Raw genomic sequence first — 18,601 nt, 5'->3', positions numbered from 1 at the left:
GTAGAAAGAAGCGAAGTGTTATCAAGGGGAATATATGCATTTAGAGTCAGTCCTTGATATCCCCTGGATTTGGTTCCAAGACCCACAAAATCTGTGGGTACTCAAATCCCATTGTACACAATAATATAGTAAAATAGAGAAATCCAGGTTTGTGTTTTGGAATTTTGGTTGTTGTTTTAAAAGAAATGTCAAGCTGTGGATGTCTGCATTCATGAAGACATAATCTGTGGATATGGAGGGCTGGTTGTATTGGCTGCTTGGGGAAGGCAGGCGAACACTCAATTTAGTAATGTTGGGAAGTAAATGCTACCATCTGCCCTGATATTACATAGTTCCTGCCACTAATGTGATTTCTCCTTTACCTGACTCAAGCAGTGGTGGTGGGAGATATCAATTTGCTGGTCTCAAGAAAGAGACCAGCCTCAATAGTTCTTATTCCATGTGACTGGACTCAAAGCAGACCTGTTTGGCCTATTTAGGGCAGCAATAGAATTTGTTGACCCACCCTACTGCCTCCTTATCAATGAAACTAAAAACAACAGCCTGTAGATTGTACTGACTCCTACATGCACTTCCAAATAACTGTAAACCTTCATCTGTTCTCAGGTGGACACACACAATGGCATCCCAGCAAGTCCCATCCTGCTGACATTTCCTGATTTGAAACAAGAAAGTCCAGCATGGTGGGAGGCGAAGTTACGGGTTTGGCTCTGTGTGGGTGAGTTGCTCCAGGCACCTTGCCTACACAGATCAGTGTCTGGAAAAAGTATGTGTTGGGACTATAAATCTGAAACCAACATAGACAATGAAATCCCAACTAATAAAGATTTCCCAGCTGTCATACAACTGTCACAATAGTTCCCAGCCTTCCTCCCAAATCGGAAGCTGGACGGATTGTGTAGACGTTTTTTCCATTGTTAGGATATCTGAAAGCATCTCTGTAGATAGAAATTGAGAAGGATGACTGCTCAAATTCATTGCAAGTGGACCTAATTTGCAGCTCGATCAACTGAAGGCTTTTTCTTTATTTCTTAACTATCAAAATACTCCTTATTATGATGAGCAGTTAAGCACACTTGTTAAACCCTGATGCCACTCTGACCAAATCCCCCAATTTCTCCATGCCAGTGTAGAGTAAGTGGAAAAATTTCTTAAATGGGAAAGTGGGGGGGAGAGATTCCTATCTGACTTGTAATACTTAAAACTGTACAAGGGGTTTACAGTGATTTTCCAATATTCATTTTGAAAGAGTGCATACTTTATTTTTACCACTTGGAGGCAACCTTGATCAGATTGCAGAAGAGCTAACATTGCTTAGGAATAAAGCATTGATTGGTTTAGTTTATTTGGGCAGGGGAGCTAGAGTTTTCTGAAAGATTTTCTACAAAAAAATAACTCTTCCCAAGATTTGAACTAATTTATAGGAAAGTTGGTTCCAAGTTTGCTGTCCCCATGTAGGTTTCCCTCAGTATAGCTTCAGAGAACTTGTGGGTGAGCTGAGAGGCAGACAACACAAATTCTAGTTTCAACCAGTCACATAAAAATATGATTGAGTGTAGGAAGTCTCACTTTAGGGTCTTTAGTTTTACTAGCCATGAAGAGAAAGAAAAGTAATTGAAAAATATTATTACCACTAAGACTCCATTAGTAAAAATCTTTTCTGGAACATCAGGACTGCAAAAGAGAAAAAATAAGAACAAACTTGTTAACACTTTCATTGAAGGATTGACATTATATTTATAGCCCTTGCTTGCTTTTGTAAGTCTCAAGAATTGCATCTCTTGAAAGGTTTCAGCAGAGTTGCAGCTGAACTAGTGTAGATGTTGACATGACCAGGATAAAAATAGTATGGTGTCATTGCCCTAATATATGGACATCCTTGCCTTACTTGTGGGGCCCCTGGTGGCACAGTGTGTTAAAACGCTGAGCTGCTGAACTTGCAGACCAAAAGGTCCCAGGTTCAAATCCCGGGAGCAGAATGAGTGCCCGCTGTTAGCCCCAGCTCCTGCCAAACTAGCAGTTCGAAAACATGCAAATGTGAGTAGATCAATACGTACCGCTCTGGCGGGAAGGTAACGGCACCCCATGCAGTCATGCCGGCCACATGACCTTGGAGGTGTCTATGGACAACACCAGCTCTTCGGCTTAGAAATGAGATGAGCACCAACCCCCAGAGTCGGTCACGACTGGACTTAACGTCAGGGGAAACCTTTACCCTTTTTTGCCTTACTTATCCCATGAGCTAAGGTTTCTTTCCAGAGAAAGCAGAAACAGGATATGAGGGAAAAGTCCAAGGTGGTAGAAAGCAGGAGGACAGAAGTCAGGAAAGAAGAGAGAAAATCTAGAGGAAGAACTAACAGGCAACCTTTAAAGAAGTATGGACATTCCCATTATAACCATCATCTGTTAACAACAAAACTGCACATAAACAGGTTATGAGGTAGATCTTCTTCTCAGGAACAGCAGCATTAAAGTGGGCATGCAGGTGCATGCTTAGCATATAGCAAAGGTCTAAGTCATGGCCTTTATGATAACTCACATCCAATATGACTGAGATATACTACTATTGTTGCTCCATAATGTTTTTACTGATTTTAATGCATATTGTATTTGTATGTTTATGTTTGTTGTGGCACTGAATTACTGCTAATCTGGAAGCCGCTCTGAGTCCCCTTTGGGGTTGAGATAGAGTGGGGTAAAAATACAGTAAATAAATAAATTAAATAAATATGAATGTACACTACCAATGATACCAAGCCAGGCATCAAGAAAGATAGAAAGCAAGTCCATGCTGTGAGTTTGGCATCACAATTTGCTAATGGTATGTGTGACCATGCATTTTCAATTCACCCATCAACCTATGGTGCCCCTATGAATTTCACAGAGTTTTCATAAGCAAGGAATACTTAGAGGTGATTTCCAGTTCCTATCTTGAAAATACAGTTGGTCCTTGGTATCTGCTGAGGCTTGGTTTCAGAACACTCTATGAATCCATGGATGCTCAAGTCCCATTAATACAATGATGTCGTAAAATGGTGCCCCATATATAAAATGATAACATCAGGAATTGTTTTAAAAATATTTTCAAGCCATGGATGGCTAAATCTAGGGATATGGAGAGCCAAATATATCTCACACAGTACCTGATATTCACTGGCACTCTCCAAGTACTAGAGGAGGTAAATAAGGGTTGTGTCTGTTAAATCACAGTAATATATCCAACATCCAGCATATATATCCAACAAAGTATTAATGCATAGCAGTGTAGTATTTCTAAAATAGATATTACAGGATTAAATTCTCACAAGTATGTGTACATATAGCAAAACAGTTTGAGTTTAATTCACTCTACTGCTTAAAGCATATAGTGCAGGGATAAGCTACTATTCATATATGTATAAGTAACAAGATAGTTAGAGTTCACTACGGAAAACAAAAAAACCTTAGTACAATACTCTATGTAGAGCAACGCAGGAATTGAATGAACGAGAACTCAACGAGAATATAGAGTCTCTGCAACCTATTGTCCTTAAAAAAAACCTGAAGAAGAGCTCGACCCGAAACAAAGAAAAAAAACCCGGGACTCTTTGTCGTGCATCCTTTTAAGGACACAACAAACATTTCTCATATCAGAGACTTCTCTCACTTCTACTTACCAACCTCCTCCACATATGCAGGAAAGCAAAAGAAGACAACTACTTGCAGCATACTGAGCAACTATAATATTGTTATAGAAAGACGCAAAAGAGTGAATTGAACTCTAACTATCTTGCTACTTGTACATACAGTAGAGTCTCACTTATCCAAGCCTCGCTTATCCAAGCCTCTGGATTATCCAAGCCATTTTTGTAGTCAATGTTTTCAATATATCATGATATTTTGGTGCTAAATTCGTAAATACAGTAATTAAAACATAACATTACTGCGTACTGAACTACTTTTTCTATCAAATTTGTTGTATAACATGATGTTTTGGTGCTTAATTTGTAAAATCATAACCTAATTTGATGTTTAATAGGCTTTTCTTTAATCCCTCCTTATTATCCAAGATATTCGCTTATCCAAGCTTCTGCCGGCCCGTTTAGCTTGGATAAGTGAGACTCTACTGTATATGAATAATAGCTTATCCCTGCACTATATGCTTTAAGCAGTAGAGTGAATTAAACTCAAACTGTTTTGCTATATGTACACATACTTGTGAGAATTTAATCCTGTAATATCTATTTTAGAAATACTACACTGCTATGCATTAATACTTTGTTGGATATATATGCATAATATTACTGAGATTTAACAGACACAACCCTTATTTACCTCCTCTATACTGTATAGATATCTGGGACTGTTTGGACTCTCCAAGTACTAAGCAAGGCTTGTCCTGTTTAGCATTCAAATTCAGACAGGATCTGGTGCCTGTAATTGTGTACTGAACAACAATTGCTCTTACCTGCTCTCTAGAGTGAATTCAACTTCTAGTTCCTCTTTACCCTAAAAGGTAAAACAAAAACAACAATGTGATTAAAAACCATATTTTCATTTTAACATTAATACTCTTTACACATGAATGATATGAATAAGGTTCCACATATAAAAGGTCAGAATGGCAGACATGCCTCAAGCCTCTACCTTAAAGCTGGACAGTGCTCCTGACATCTACATGTTGAGCATCGATATTTGAGCTAGAGAAAATTATACATTCTATCCTCTATGGGCATATTATTTCCACATCTATCTATCTATCTATCTATCTATCTATCTATCTATCTATCTCTAGGCTTTCTTGACTCACATTCACTACCTGGATGCCCGGGATCTATGTGACCTAAGGGATAGAGATGGTAGTGTGTCCCCATAGACATTTCAGCATATGACTATTAAAAAAGGATGATGTTGTATTATTATTATTATTATTATTATTATTATTATTATTATTATTATTATTAATTTTATTCATCATATGGCTATTTAAAAAGGATTAAAAATAAAAATTGTCACTTTGAGCTGTCTTTTTAAAGTATTGGGGCCGTTCAAGAACTTTTCCAATATTATGTAACACAGTGGTGTTCCCCAATGTCAACATCCTCATCCTCCTGTCTACCTCTCCCCTCTCCCTCTCCTTATAACAAAACTGTCAATTTTCTGTTTATTTTATATTCCATATTTATATTTGCTTTTTTCAAGGTTGATATTGCAAAACTATTCTAAAATAAAGTAAGTGGTAATGCAGAAAGATAGGGTTATAAGGGTACCTAGAAGTATGATTGCGGGACCATAAATTGGCAGATCAGTACAATTGCGTGATTGAAGAGAGAGGTGATATCAAAGGTACTCAATGCAGTATGTACCCAATATCATTGACAGTCCATGCAGTACCTTATATAGTACTCGAAGGGCATATCTCGCCATTGATATATGAAGTATTTTAATTATTTATATAGAATTTTAGTGGTGTGTTTTATATTGTATTTAATAATCTGATTTTCATGTATTTGTTTGTTTGCCTTGTATGTGAAAGACCTGTGGTCTAAGCATCAAATAAACTTGGACTTGGACTAATGGAATAGCAGGTTTGTGCAATGAAGACCTTAGATCAGGGATGTTTAAAGACCCAATTGTTCATAACAGGCCTGTCAGATGTGATAAACACTGTTGTATTTAATGCAAACGTTATTCCCATATACAGAAGGATTGCTCATTATTGGAAAGAAAGCTTCACTGAAAAGAGAAATGCAGCTTCCCTATCCAATGTCACAGTCTGCTTGTTAATTGCATTATGCACCTTTGGATTAAGCTGAAAATTGAGGCAAACTGTTTCTCCAAGCTTGATTTTTGATACATCGAAGAAAACAGTGAGAAGATGGTCATCTGCAGTGTGCTTGTCTTCATCACAGACTTTAAACTCCAGAATGTTCTAGGGAAAGAAAAACAAGATGCAAACTTTAGATCTGGAACTGACTCAGATGGACATTTGTTGTCACCACACTGAAACATTTAATGCAACCAGAATTGTTTTTAATTTCACAGACAGCAAAAGGACGAAGATCCCTCTCTCGTTATAAATATGGAATGCATATATAAATTACATGCAGGTACTTTACTTCATTTGTTTGCTAATTGCATATTCCTGAATACATAAGCAACAATATCCTTATTAGTCCCATATCACAGCATGTAACACTTTATGAGCTTCTGCTGAGCAGCATTTGGTTACCAGCAAAAAAACCAATGACACAAGCAAGGTATGGGTTACCTGACAGGCATGGGCAAAATTCGGGCCTCCAGGTGTTTTGGACTTCAATGCCCACAATTCCTAACAGCTAGTAAGCTGTTAGGAATTACGGGAGTTGAAGTCCGAAAAACCTGGAGGGCCAAGGTTTGCCCATGCCTGGATTATCATATTGGGTTTCACATAAGGACTAACCAAACAACTACAAACCTTTTTCTTGCAGACTCCTGTATAATCCTTATAAAGCTACTATTATATATAATTAAAGTAAAACTAAAAATGAAAGCCAACCTTTGTCCAGATGATTCATTTACAAGGAATAAGAAGGTAAAATTAGAAAAGGGTAAAACATCTTTACATGTATCTGAATTGCCTCCCTACTTTGTATAATAGGGTTACAGTGTATCCTGCTTCAAGATTTCCATGGAAAGTTTAAAACTGAATTGTTGTTTGACTACAGATACCAACATCCTTTGTCACCACAGCTAATGCTGAAGAAGCTGGGGGCCCTTCTATAAAGCACCAAAAACACGAGTTACTGGGTTAAAAAGGGAGGTGCCTAATTGACGTCAGCTGTAAATCCGCGCTGATTCGCTGCAACAGACAAAAAGCATGTGTTAAAAAGGTTTGCTTATGTCCTGATTCCAGCTGGAAAATGTGCATATTTGCATCACTGTATATTCCTGCCCTCATGAAAAACATGTGATTTTCTTCCATTCCCACACCTTCCTTGTGGAAACTGCTCTAGCATTCGTCCATTTTTTAAAAACACAAAACAGCTGATTGGCCTGTGAAACAGACACACAGCTGATTTAAAGGGAGCACAAATGGAGAACAATTAGAGCTCTCTGAAACTCTATTTTATACTTTATAGTATCAAACAGAGCTTGAATAAACTATTAGGGGAAGAGAGATATCCATCTAAAGTTTTTTTTTTAAAAAATTCACTCAGTTATGTGCTGAACCTCATATGCGCACATGCAAATCTGCTTATATTTCTATTAAGATGTACAGTCCAGTGTGTAACCAAGTGATTTTTTTAAGGAAAACCTTCTGCTGATGTCCCCGTCCACCCTCCATCTTGTTCTGATAGAGAGGAGGCCTGTGAGGATGGCTGGGGATCCAGTTCCAGGACCGACAGGTCTGTGTGGGGACCTGCAGTCAGGTCCCAAGATTTTTTATCCCCCATTTTAAACCCAGATTTTGTGCTGTCTGGAAGTGCCCTGGATCGTTCAATTCAACAATATATGCAAACATTCATACAATTCCCATTCCTGATTTCAATATTGTATTTAAAAATTTCATATACACACAACCAAAATCCAACAAGTTTCGGACTACTTTGGATGGTGGTAGGAAACATTATCTCAAGCTCATGAATTTTAACTGGTTAACCAATTTATAAGTAAACCAGTTTTTTTAAAACCTGACCCATTTCGGGGTGGTTTTGAACTTTTAACCCCCCCTTCTGGGTACGGCCCCACCTTGAGCCCCCCAGATGTTTTGGGCTTCAGTTCCCAGAAGTCTCCGTCAGCATAGCTAATGGTAAGGAACTGGGGTAGTGATAATCCACAAGATCTAGTAAACCAAAGGTTTCATGCCTCTGCTTGGTACGATGTTCCATACATCACAATTATGCAGCAATAAATTATTGTATTGCTGATTGGACAAGAGCCAACATTGTTGTGATTCCTCTTTGCCAGACAACTTTATAAGCATCATTCATCAGCAAGCATAACAACAAATGTCACCATAAGCAATCTGCTTTGCTTGGGTATTCCTAAATGGCAGGGATTTGACCGGATGGCCCATGTAGTCTCTTCCAATTCTACGATGATATGGTTCTAAAGATCCACACGTCGGTGTTAATTTTTGAAACATGTTTTTCTTACATTTAATCTGACTTTGTAACTGGTTATTTGGTCATCTCCCAGGAGGTACCATGATCCCTTTTGAGTCTGTGTGATGTTGTTACATGAGGAGGGAAGAAGAACAAAATGGGGCAGTTTTCCATAGAAGCTTTTAATTTGAAAGCTGTGCAGCTTCCAATGTGACTAACTACCAGATCTGCCTAAAAGAGGCCCAGGGTGCATCTACATTGTAGAATTAATGCAACTTGACACCACTTTAACTGTCATGACTCAATGCTTTGAAATCATTGGAGTTGTCATTTTACAAGACTTTAGCCTTCTTTGTCCATGAATGGTAGCATGTCACCAAATGACAAATCTCAGGATTCCCTAGCAGTGAGCCATGAAAGTTAAAGTGGTATTAAACTACATGCATCCCTTGTGAACCTCTGTTGAGTATGGATAACCAGAGCATCTTACCTTGACTTGATTCTGAATCCTGAAGTGAAAGCTTTCATTCCACACGGGGTCTTTGGAATCATTCACAGTCCGGGTCTTGGTCCTTTTCAGTGAAGCAGTTGGCATCCATAAAGTCACATAACAATCAGATTGTGTTACTATGCAAAAAAAAAGTTCTATAGTTACAATCCAACAGTGTGTCATAGTATTTAGTGGGCTAAGTTAAAATAATAATCAGCTTAAACAATAAAGAGCTGCTGAGCTTCCCCTGTATCTTGTCATGTGAATAGTATATCACTTCATCACACACAGTAAAATCAACGTTTCTACACTTTTAAGAAATGGCAAACCACTGTGTCTTTCACATAATGTATCCGCTTTGAGTCACCTTTGGGGGAGATAAAGCAGAGTATACATAAATATAATAATGATAATAATATCAATAATTAGCTTCAACTGTGGGAGTGAGGTACTTTGCTGTTTCTAAAGTGTTGGTTCTTCCAACAATTCCTAAGCCAGTTGGCAATTGACTTATTTTTAAATTCCCTGCATAGTGACGGACAAAATGGCCAATTTCCCCATGTGATGTTAATCTCTGTTGCCTGCTTTTGTTGCCCATTTGTAAATAAAATGATGACGCTGTGTGTGGAAGGACTGAAATGCCCATTTCCCCAGTTCGCCAATGCAGAGACTTGGGGAAAGATCAATTGCCAATGCAAAGGCTCTGGGAAAGATGAGGGTTAATTTAAAACCACTACCTATGATCTGGGGTGATTTTTAAAAAAAAGATAAATAATCAAAATCCTGGAGGAAATCTCAGTGCAAATGACCCCAGGGAAAGTGCCATCTTAAGAAAGGTGCTTAATTCTGTTTCGGTGGAAGTGTCTTGAGTGCAAATGACCCCATGGAAAGTGCCACTTTAAGAAAAATGCCTTAAATCTGCTTCAGTTGAAGGGTCTTGAAAGCAGTGCTGCCTTATGCCTGTTTTAAAAAGTGTGCTGGTATCCTTGAAATGGGAAGCGTCATCAACTGCTCATGTGATGGGATTTAAGTGGGTGGTTGACTTAGAAGCTGGAAGAGGCAATCTTAGTCTGATGGGAGTGAGTAAATTCTTCATATTATTTAAAGACAGAACCCCATGAAACTCCACTCTTTCCCCCACTTTCCCTCATTTTCTCCAGTTCCTTGTGATGAAGTTCTTAGTCACTCAGGTACTTTGTATGAGATGGGATCTGACAGTGAGAAAGGGATAGAATCTAAAAGGAAATGGGAAAATGGGATAGAATCTAAAAGGAAATGGGAAAACGAAAGGAACTGTGTCAAGATATTTTGCTGTCTGAGGAATTAATCATAATTTAATACATTTTATTTCTACCCCGCCACCATCTCCCCAGACAGACACAAGGTGGCCAACAAAATACAGTGAAGTGCCGCATATAGATAATACATAAATCTGAAATGATAAATACCACAGAATAGTATACCCAATGGAGAACATGTTGTTTGAGCAATGAGGACATAAAATATCTCAAGTGCTTCTCCCTGGGAGAAAAAAAGCAATATCAATATATTAAATAATTAACAATTTCCTAGTCCTGAGGCTGCCAAATAGTAAATCTGGCCTTGCCTTTATGATCCTTGGTACCTCACGTTTGTTTTAAACAAAGCAAGATAGCATAGCCCCAGAGTTTTCTTTTTAAAAAATGCTTTGAATGATAGGACTTCTTGCCACATAACAAACTTCTTGTGGATTTCAAAAGAAATAGTACAATACAAACCCAGTATCTGCAAGACCACTATTAGCAGTTTTTTTTATCTACATTCAATAAAATAAACCCTCTCTGGGCATTTGCTAAATTCTCCAGTGAGATTTTATGGTATTCCTTATTACTATTGCACTCTATGAGGCCTGATCATTTACCCTTTCTATAGAGCAGTGGTTCTCAACCTTCCTAATGCCGCAACCCCCTTAATACAGTTCCTCATGTTGTGGTGACCACCACCCCCAACCATAAAATTATTTTTGTTGCTACTTCATAACTGTAATTTTGCTACTATTATGAATCATAATGTAAATATCTGATATGCAGGATGTATTTTCATTCACTGGACCAAATTCGGTACAAATAGCCAATACACCCCAATTTGAATACTGCTGGGGTTGGGGGAGATTGATTTTGTCATTTGAAAGTTGTAGTCACTGGGATTTATAGTTCACCTACATTCGAAAAACATTCTGAACTCCACTAACGATGGTATTGAACCAAACTTACAGAAGGAGGGCTTTTGGTGGGAGGATTTGCCATCTGTTTCCAAAAAGGAAGAGAAAGATAGGCAGAGAGATCTTCTGCCTTCTCTGCCAAAGGGGTTCCTAAGACCATCAGAAATATGTATTTTCTGATGGTCTTTGATGACCCCTCTGAAACCCCCTTGCGATCCCCCCAGCGGTCCCAACTCCCAGGTTCAGAAATGCTGCTATAGAGTCTATATTATATGCATTTTTAGTTATGATTTATTTGTCATTTTATTGTGCTGAGAAAATTCCTTGTGGCTTTCAGACACGATAGGAATCAGGCCAGCTGGGATCGTGCAATACTCGTTCATCCATCCACCCCCACAGCTCCCTATAGCAAAACATCACATCCTGTTTCCTAATTTTATAGTCTGTGCCACTAATCAAGATAAGTCAGGTAGAATTCTGTCTTTTCTCCACCATCCAGACTTATACTTGAGATCAGGCTCTAAATCAGTTGTTGTTGCTGTTGTGTGTCCTCAAGTTATTTCCAGCTTCTGGTTTTCTTGGCATATGTGCCAACAATTCAGGGGAAACCCATTGTCTCTAATCTTACTGTTTAGTTGGCACAATGATTTTCTCAGACATATCAGAACTTTGTCAGTTCTTCTTATGCTGACTGTAAAGTCGAAAATAGTGAGGCCACTGTGTTGCTATGGTGAGTCTATATGATACATGGGCCAGATGCGATGCATACCCATGGCATCCAGTCAATTCTCCATGATAGCAAAGCATGGAATTCACTCTGGAGTTTCCTGAAAACTCTGGAGTGATCCCACAATGTCAGAAGTGTGACCAGCAGAATCTGCTGTTCCACACCCGCAATGGGCCCATTCTGATTTGTGCTGTCATCAGCAATCTTCTTGGGGAAATCTGCTTGCTGGTAGCAAGGTGGTAGTGGCCTCAATATGCTTTTGACCTTGACAACTATAAGAATAGCTGAAAGGCTACATTGACCTATATCCCAGGACCTGATCCCAGATTCTCTGCTTTGAACTGAATTATTTGAGTCTCCTTTACCTTTACCTTACCTTCTACACTGCCTTAAAAAATCCAGATTATCTCCTTTGAACTGGATTATATGGCAGTGTAGGCTCATATAACCTAGTTCAAAAAAAATAATGTGGATTATCTGATTTGATAATCTGGATTATACGGAAGTGTAGAAAGGGCCTCATCTAATCCAGTTCAAAGCAGATAATGTGGATTATCTGCTTCAATGATCTAAATTATATTGCAAGGTAGATCCAGCCTTTGGCTGAATCTACCCTGCCATATAAACTTCAGACTATCTGCTTTGAATTGGATTATATGGCAGTGTAAACTCATATAATCCAATTCAAAACAGATAATGTAGATTATTTTATTTGATAATCTGGATTACAAGGCAGTATAGATCCAGTTTGAGTCTACACTGCCAGATAATCTGAGATAGGGAGGATAATCTGGAATCAGATTCTGGGATATAGGGCAGTGTGATGAGTCATGGGCCATGTAGTCCCATTTCTGGCACTGTAGTGCCAGATGAAGAGGAAAACTTGGGTTTTTCACCGTCTCAGTCAGATTTGGAACTTTCCCAGCCAGATTTGGGAACCTTGCACCTGCAAGAGATTTGTCTTCCAGAAGTCTGTCAAACAAGCCCTGAGCCTAAATCTCCTGTGTTTTCTCGCCACGAGTTTTGTAAACAACAGAGGGGAGTTCAAGCGGCGTCTCGCAGGAGTGCTAGGATAGCTGCTAAGTATTCAGCTGATTAAGCCTGCTTTCCATGGGAAACTTTAAGGAGTCATGCATCTGGACTCAGAGATTAGCTTTCGTTTCTGGTTCTCCAGAGAACTGCTCTTTGGTGGGAAAACCAGACCCTATTTAGGTTCCTTGCCCCTTTAGGAATCTTGCGGAGTCAATTCGTCAGCAACTGGAGTAGCGTGTGTGGACAGCTACTCCGCTTCCAAGCCTTTGTTCCTGATTCAAGCCTCGTTCCCAGCCTTGCTCTTCCACGGATCTTGCCTTGCTTTCCAGGACCCAGCCTTGCCTTGTTTCCCGGATTTTGCCAAGTAATTACCACGGATCTTGTTCTTGCTCCTCGTTCCTTGTTGCCTTGTATCAAGCCTTGTTTTTCCAAGAATCAAGTTACTTCCTAGCCTCGTTCAAGTTTCATGGACTAAAGGACCTTGTCATCTCCCCTCACTTTGCCTGGCAAAGTGAGTGTTTCGGTTATTGGATTACAACTTTGGACCTTAATATTTCATATCGGACATTGTTTCTTTGGACTAATTTTGACCTTTCCTGAAAGGTCTATTCCTGGACTATTTCATACACTTGCTTTTATTAACTTTATATATTCCTTCAATAAAGATATTAGTTAGATTCTGGCCTCTGTGTATGGTTATTGGTGCTCTGCAGCCTGGGTCGTGACAGGCAGTGTAGTTCCAGCTTCAGAGAGACTCTGGAGACCTTTAACCAGGGTTTTACAATAAGTGAAAATATGACGTATGGCTAGATCAAGAGGTGCACAAATATTCAGGGCCTTTCTACACAGGCCCAAAACCCCAGAGGAACTGGTTTTTTTACCCAGTTTCTCTTCTGTCCCCACACCCTCTCACAACCCTGGCCTTTCCCTTGGGGGTGGCTAGAGGCCATCCAAGGTCAACCAAAACTTGAGCCGAGGATGGCCTACAGCCCCCCTCAAGCCTACCATTTCCCCCTCCAAAACATATCAGAGCAGTGAAGGCATCTCCAGAGAGTACTTCTGATGCGCAAAAATGATGTTTCAGGAGGTGGAGCGGGAGGAGGGAAATCCCTCAGGTAAAACCAATATAGGTCCCACATTTTGGGCCTGTCTAGAAGGGCCCTCAGAACATGAGGGCCAATTGAGATATCAAAGGGAGACACATATGTACACCTCGGAGGTGTATAAATACACTCACTTCCTTTCTTGCTGACTGTTATCTAGAGATCACAAGGAATATGAATAAAGGTGAACCAAGAGGTGAAATGGTGCTCATCTTCTGCAGCCTGAAGTGACCAACTGACAATTCTGAATGGTAGGGCCAGTTGTAATTTATATTATCATCTACAAATTCTTCATGAGGCTATGGACCTCATCACATTTACCACCGGAATTAGGAAGGAACCCGTCACCCCATGCCTCGCATTGCCCAGCTTCCCCTTATTGAACCTAATGCAACATGGGAAGCCTTCCATGTTGCCGCTGCAGTGCACACCGATTCCTCTTCACTTTTGTCACGGAGCCCACCCAGAAATAGATGTATGCTATGGAATGGGAGCCAGCAGACTCTATACACTTCAAGATGGAAGCTGGCAAGCAAAACTGAAGAGGAACTGGCATAGGCCGCCAAATTTTGACCGTCTGATGAAGTTGTTAGACAAGCAGTTCAGCCCAAAACTATTGTCACACAGCAACCATTTGGTCAGTAGTTTATGATATTTTCTCAATAAATCTTCCAAAAAAAGACAGGTTTACTGTGATATTATCTAAAACTAGTCATAGCAGATGACTGACTGCATGATAAGAACAATTTAAAATGGCTTCCCCTTGACAGCCATCATGGATAGAGTCATGCTGGAGCCATACATTCATTTAATTTGTAGTAATAAAGCATATATGTTTTTTAATTTGTTGTGCAGTGAGGTATTTAGTATCCCATTGCATAATAGCCCACATTCAGCAACCTCACAGTATATGCCCCATGGTCATGTAGTAGCTAGGGAAGGGCAGCTGATATCTGAGTACTGTATATTTGGAGTATGTCAATGAAGATTCAGGTGGTGGTTGGGCTTTTTTTCTTCACAGCTACAGAATGGCAGGTGTATATTGACCAATTACTTCCTAATCTACTGACCATAAAATGAGTGTGGGAATATGCATAAGTGCTGAGGTCACGGTTTTTTGCAGTGCAAGATGAAAAGGAAGTGCAGGATAGACTCAGAGTATTAAGCTACCTGTTTGTCGTGTTAGCTTGTGGTCAAACTATCCCTAACTCTTAAAGTGCAGTATGCATTTTTCATGTCATTGAGCAATTACAAAGCATTTTGCATAGGATGTTCATTCAGCTGGCTGATCAGGTTTGCAATAAAGACTTCCCACAGTCTGTTTTTCTTCTTTCTTTCACTTTGCACGTCTTGCATTTTGGGCCTGTAGCATAAGGGAGAATTACATCCTTTCCAACAGCAAACCGTCCCATTTACAAGCACAATTTAAATTCAGTTTATGCAACATCTGACCATCATTCAAGATCCTATCTAGCTTCATTGCATAAACAGAAGATCAGAAATTGATCTGAGACATTTTGGCCATGATTCAGTCTGGATGTACATTGCTATATAATCCATACTATCAAAGCAGATAATCTACATTATTTGCTTTGAACTGGATTATATGAGTATATATTGCCATATAACCCAGTTCAAAGCAGATAATCTGGATTTTATGTGGCAGTGTAGGGGCCCTTCCACAGATTATCTGCTTTAAACTGGATTATCTGGCAGTGTAGACTCAGATAATCCAGTTCAAACTAGATAATATAGATTATTTGTCTTGATATTCTGGATTATATGGCAGTGAAGAAGGGCCCCAGATGGGGGCCTAAAATAGACTAAGCCCCTTCTACGCTGCCATATAAAATCCAGATTAACTGCTTTGAACTAGATTATATGACAGAGTAAAGGTTTCTCCAAGTCTAGTCCTGTCCGACTCTGGGAGTTGGTGCTCATCTCCATTTCTGAAGAGCCAGTGCTGTCCGTAGACACCTCCTAGGTAATATGGCCAGCATAACTGCATGGAGCGCTGTTACCTTCCCACAGAAGTGGTACCTATTGGTCTACTCACATTTGCATGTTTTCACATTGCTAGGTTGGCAGAAGCTGGGGCCAATAGCGGAAGCTCACTCCCTGGATTCGAACCACCAACCTTTCAGTCAGCAAGTTCAGCAGCTCAGAAGTTTAACCCGCTGCGCCAGCAGGGGCTCCTTGACAGTGTAGACTCTTATAATCCAATTCAAAGAAGATAATGTGGATTATCAGATTTGAAAATCTGGATTATATGGTAGTGTAGAAGGGGCCTCATATAATCCAGTTGAAAGCAGATAATGTGAATTATCTGTTTCGATAATCTCAATTATATGACAGTGAAGATCCAGCCTTTGGCTGGATCCACATTGCCATATAAAATCCAGATTATCTGCTTTGAACTGGATTATATGGCAGTGTAAACTCATATAATCCAGTTCAAAGCAGATAATGTGAATTATCTTCTTTGATAATCTGGATTGTATAGCAGTGTAGATCCAGCCATAAAGAGATGTGCAACCAAACTTTCCAGTATGTGTCTAATAAGGGTTATACAAAACTAGTGCTATAATTTTCTAGGCTACTCTGTTCCATCCACATAGGTTAAATGTTATTTTTTTAATTAACATTAAAATTATTTTTTTCTACAGATTTTTTTATATCCTTCTGAAAACTTTGGGATTTTTTCAAACCTGCTTGTGCTTTCTCTTATGCATGAATTGTACTGTTTTGACTATATAAGGGCTCATACCCCAGTAATCTTATACCACCAAAAAATTATAGGAAGAGTTGATATACTCACAAAGATCCGCCTTCCGGAGATTTTTAATTTTTATGATCTTGACTGTGAGGAGGCTGCATGGAGAGGACTCTGGCAGCTATGCAAAAATAAAAACAAGAGGTGAATTAACATTTAGCTTATTTTATTGATTACATCTCATATATGTTTTGTATACCACACACCAAATAATTCCCCATGGCCTAGAATTACAAAATAAGAGGCACAAGCTAAATAACAATCTGAGGGCTTGTCTATGTGGTGTTAATAGTGCTTTAACAACCCCATCACATTGTCTTCAGAAAGAGTCCTAAGACACTTCCAGGACGCTACTTAACTGAGCCCGTCATACGACACAAGGCTACTTCCGGTGTCCTGGTAGCGTCCTAGGATGCTGCCCAGAGAACAAGAGAGGCTCCCTATGTTCTCATTAGACAGAACAGGGGTAAGCCGAGCAGCTACACTTTCCCCCATATGATGGGGAAAGAGGTGCAAAGGGTGATGTGGGGCATGTGGCAATGGCTTCCTCCACTGCCCCCCAGATTTGCCATGCTGCCTGGCAATCCCCCCCCCCCCACTGTCGCCTGGCTTCAGGACCTAAGTACTATGAGGTCCTAAGATAGGACAGACTGCAATTGTTTACACCCCATATGCCCTGGGCTTGGGTGGCCTGAGGACATGGGATGGTAGTGTAGAATTGGGTTCAGAGTTGCTAAATGATCAAAAATCCTTCCTGCCTCAGTGGCCAGGAGGCTGAAGGTAAAACCATCCCAAGGCTTATCCAGAATTCTACACTCTGGATCACTCGGGAGACTCCCCATGCAATTTTCTAATAATGAGTCTCTTTCAATACATAGAAGTGAATCCTGTACCCCTTCAAAATCTTCTGAGCATTCATAAACACTTCTGCTGCAGTTTTTCCTCTATGGCCCAGTCCAGTAAAGGTTGCCAAATAATAAACATGACTTGTATCACCCTGGGTGCCCTCTCTATGGACCTCATCACATTGAGGTCCACAAGCCGGGGCATCCATGGGGCAGCGGGGAAAATTGTTGCCCCATGCACTGCATCGCCCACATTGCCCCCTTCCTCATCACAAGGGGGAAAACTTCACCACTTGGCTTCCCCCTGCGCTTACACATAAGAAGCTTACTGAATGAGAACACAGGCATTTCTGTTAAATTTCAGATATCTGGGGACCTCATCACATTGATGAGGTTTCCCAGATCAATTCACCAGCCTCTATGGCAAATCAGTTGGGAGGGGGGGACCCTGGAACCCCACATGCCACCTCAATTTGCTTCCTCATCACAGTTGGGGAAGCATTGCCACGTGGCTTCCCTCCCCCTGCGCTGACCCCATGGTTCCTTGTGGGCCTTCTGGGTCAAGTGTCCTGCATTGTGTGATGGGTGACCTGGGGTTCCATCAATCAGCTGTGCTGCGAGTGTCCTGGAACGCTTGCAGCCCATCGTGTGATGAGGTCGTAACATCTCCTATTACATAGTTCACTATATTGATTTTAGTTACAGTAGAGTCTCACTTATCCAAGCCTCGCTTATCCAAGCCTCTTGATAATCCAAGCCATTTTTGTAGTCAATGTTTTTAATATATTGTAATATTTTGGTGCTAAATTCATAAATACAGTAATTAAAACATAACATTACTGCCTACTGAAATACTTCTTCTGTCAAATTTGTTATATAACATGAAGTTTTGGTGCTTAATTTGTAAAATCATAACCTAATTTGATGTTTAATAGGCTTTTCCTTAATCCCTCCTTATTATCCAAGATATTCGCTTATCCAAGCTTCTGCCGGCCCGTTTAGCTTGGATGAGTGAGAATCTACTGTATTTGGAAATACCTTCGTAAGAAGTTATTTATAGTTTTTTTTTATCTAACTCATCAAACCAATACCCCTTTCTTGATGTCTGCTGATTATTCCATGAGGCTGTATGGTCCATGAGACTCTTTCAATGTATTGTCACCCTGTTCATCTATTTACTAGGACAAAGCAGGACCTGAGCAGTAACTCTGAGGTGAAAGCCACATAACCTCCAAGTTGTAGTTAGATTGAAGCTTCTAGTATTTCTCCCATTATTGGCTATGACTTTTAGAAGATGGAGTGCAATAACACCTGGAGGACTACATCCAAACAGTAACCTTTTCATATGATGTATCTAATTTCAAG

At 39.9% G+C, this 18,601-nt stretch overlaps 1 protein-coding gene across 1 annotated transcript in view; it reads right to left on the bottom strand.

The window, feature by feature from the left end:
* The window catches only part of LOC100560813 (cytosolic phospholipase A2 epsilon), a 46,465-nt gene that overhangs the window by 24,368 nt on the left and 3,496 nt on the right, over positions 1-18,601 (bottom strand). Inside the window, exons 2-6 of the mRNA XM_016992047.2 lie at positions 16,437-16,512; positions 8,557-8,693; positions 5,780-5,911; positions 4,448-4,488; positions 1,632-1,674 (exon numbers count right to left, since the gene is read on the bottom strand). Coding sequence (XP_016847536.2) covers positions 1,632-1,674; positions 4,448-4,488; positions 5,780-5,911; positions 8,557-8,693; positions 16,437-16,512 — 429 coding nt within the window. The remainder of the gene's footprint in view (positions 1-1,631; positions 1,675-4,447; positions 4,489-5,779; positions 5,912-8,556; positions 8,694-16,436; positions 16,513-18,601) is intronic.

This window comes from Anolis carolinensis, chromosome 1 (assembly GCF_035594765.1).
Source record: "Anolis carolinensis isolate JA03-04 chromosome 1, rAnoCar3.1.pri, whole genome shotgun sequence".
NCBI lineage: Eukaryota > Metazoa > Chordata > Lepidosauria > Squamata > Dactyloidae > Anolis > Anolis carolinensis.
The sequence above is the reverse complement of the archived record's forward strand: the minus strand, read 5'-3'. Positions and strand labels throughout refer to the sequence as shown.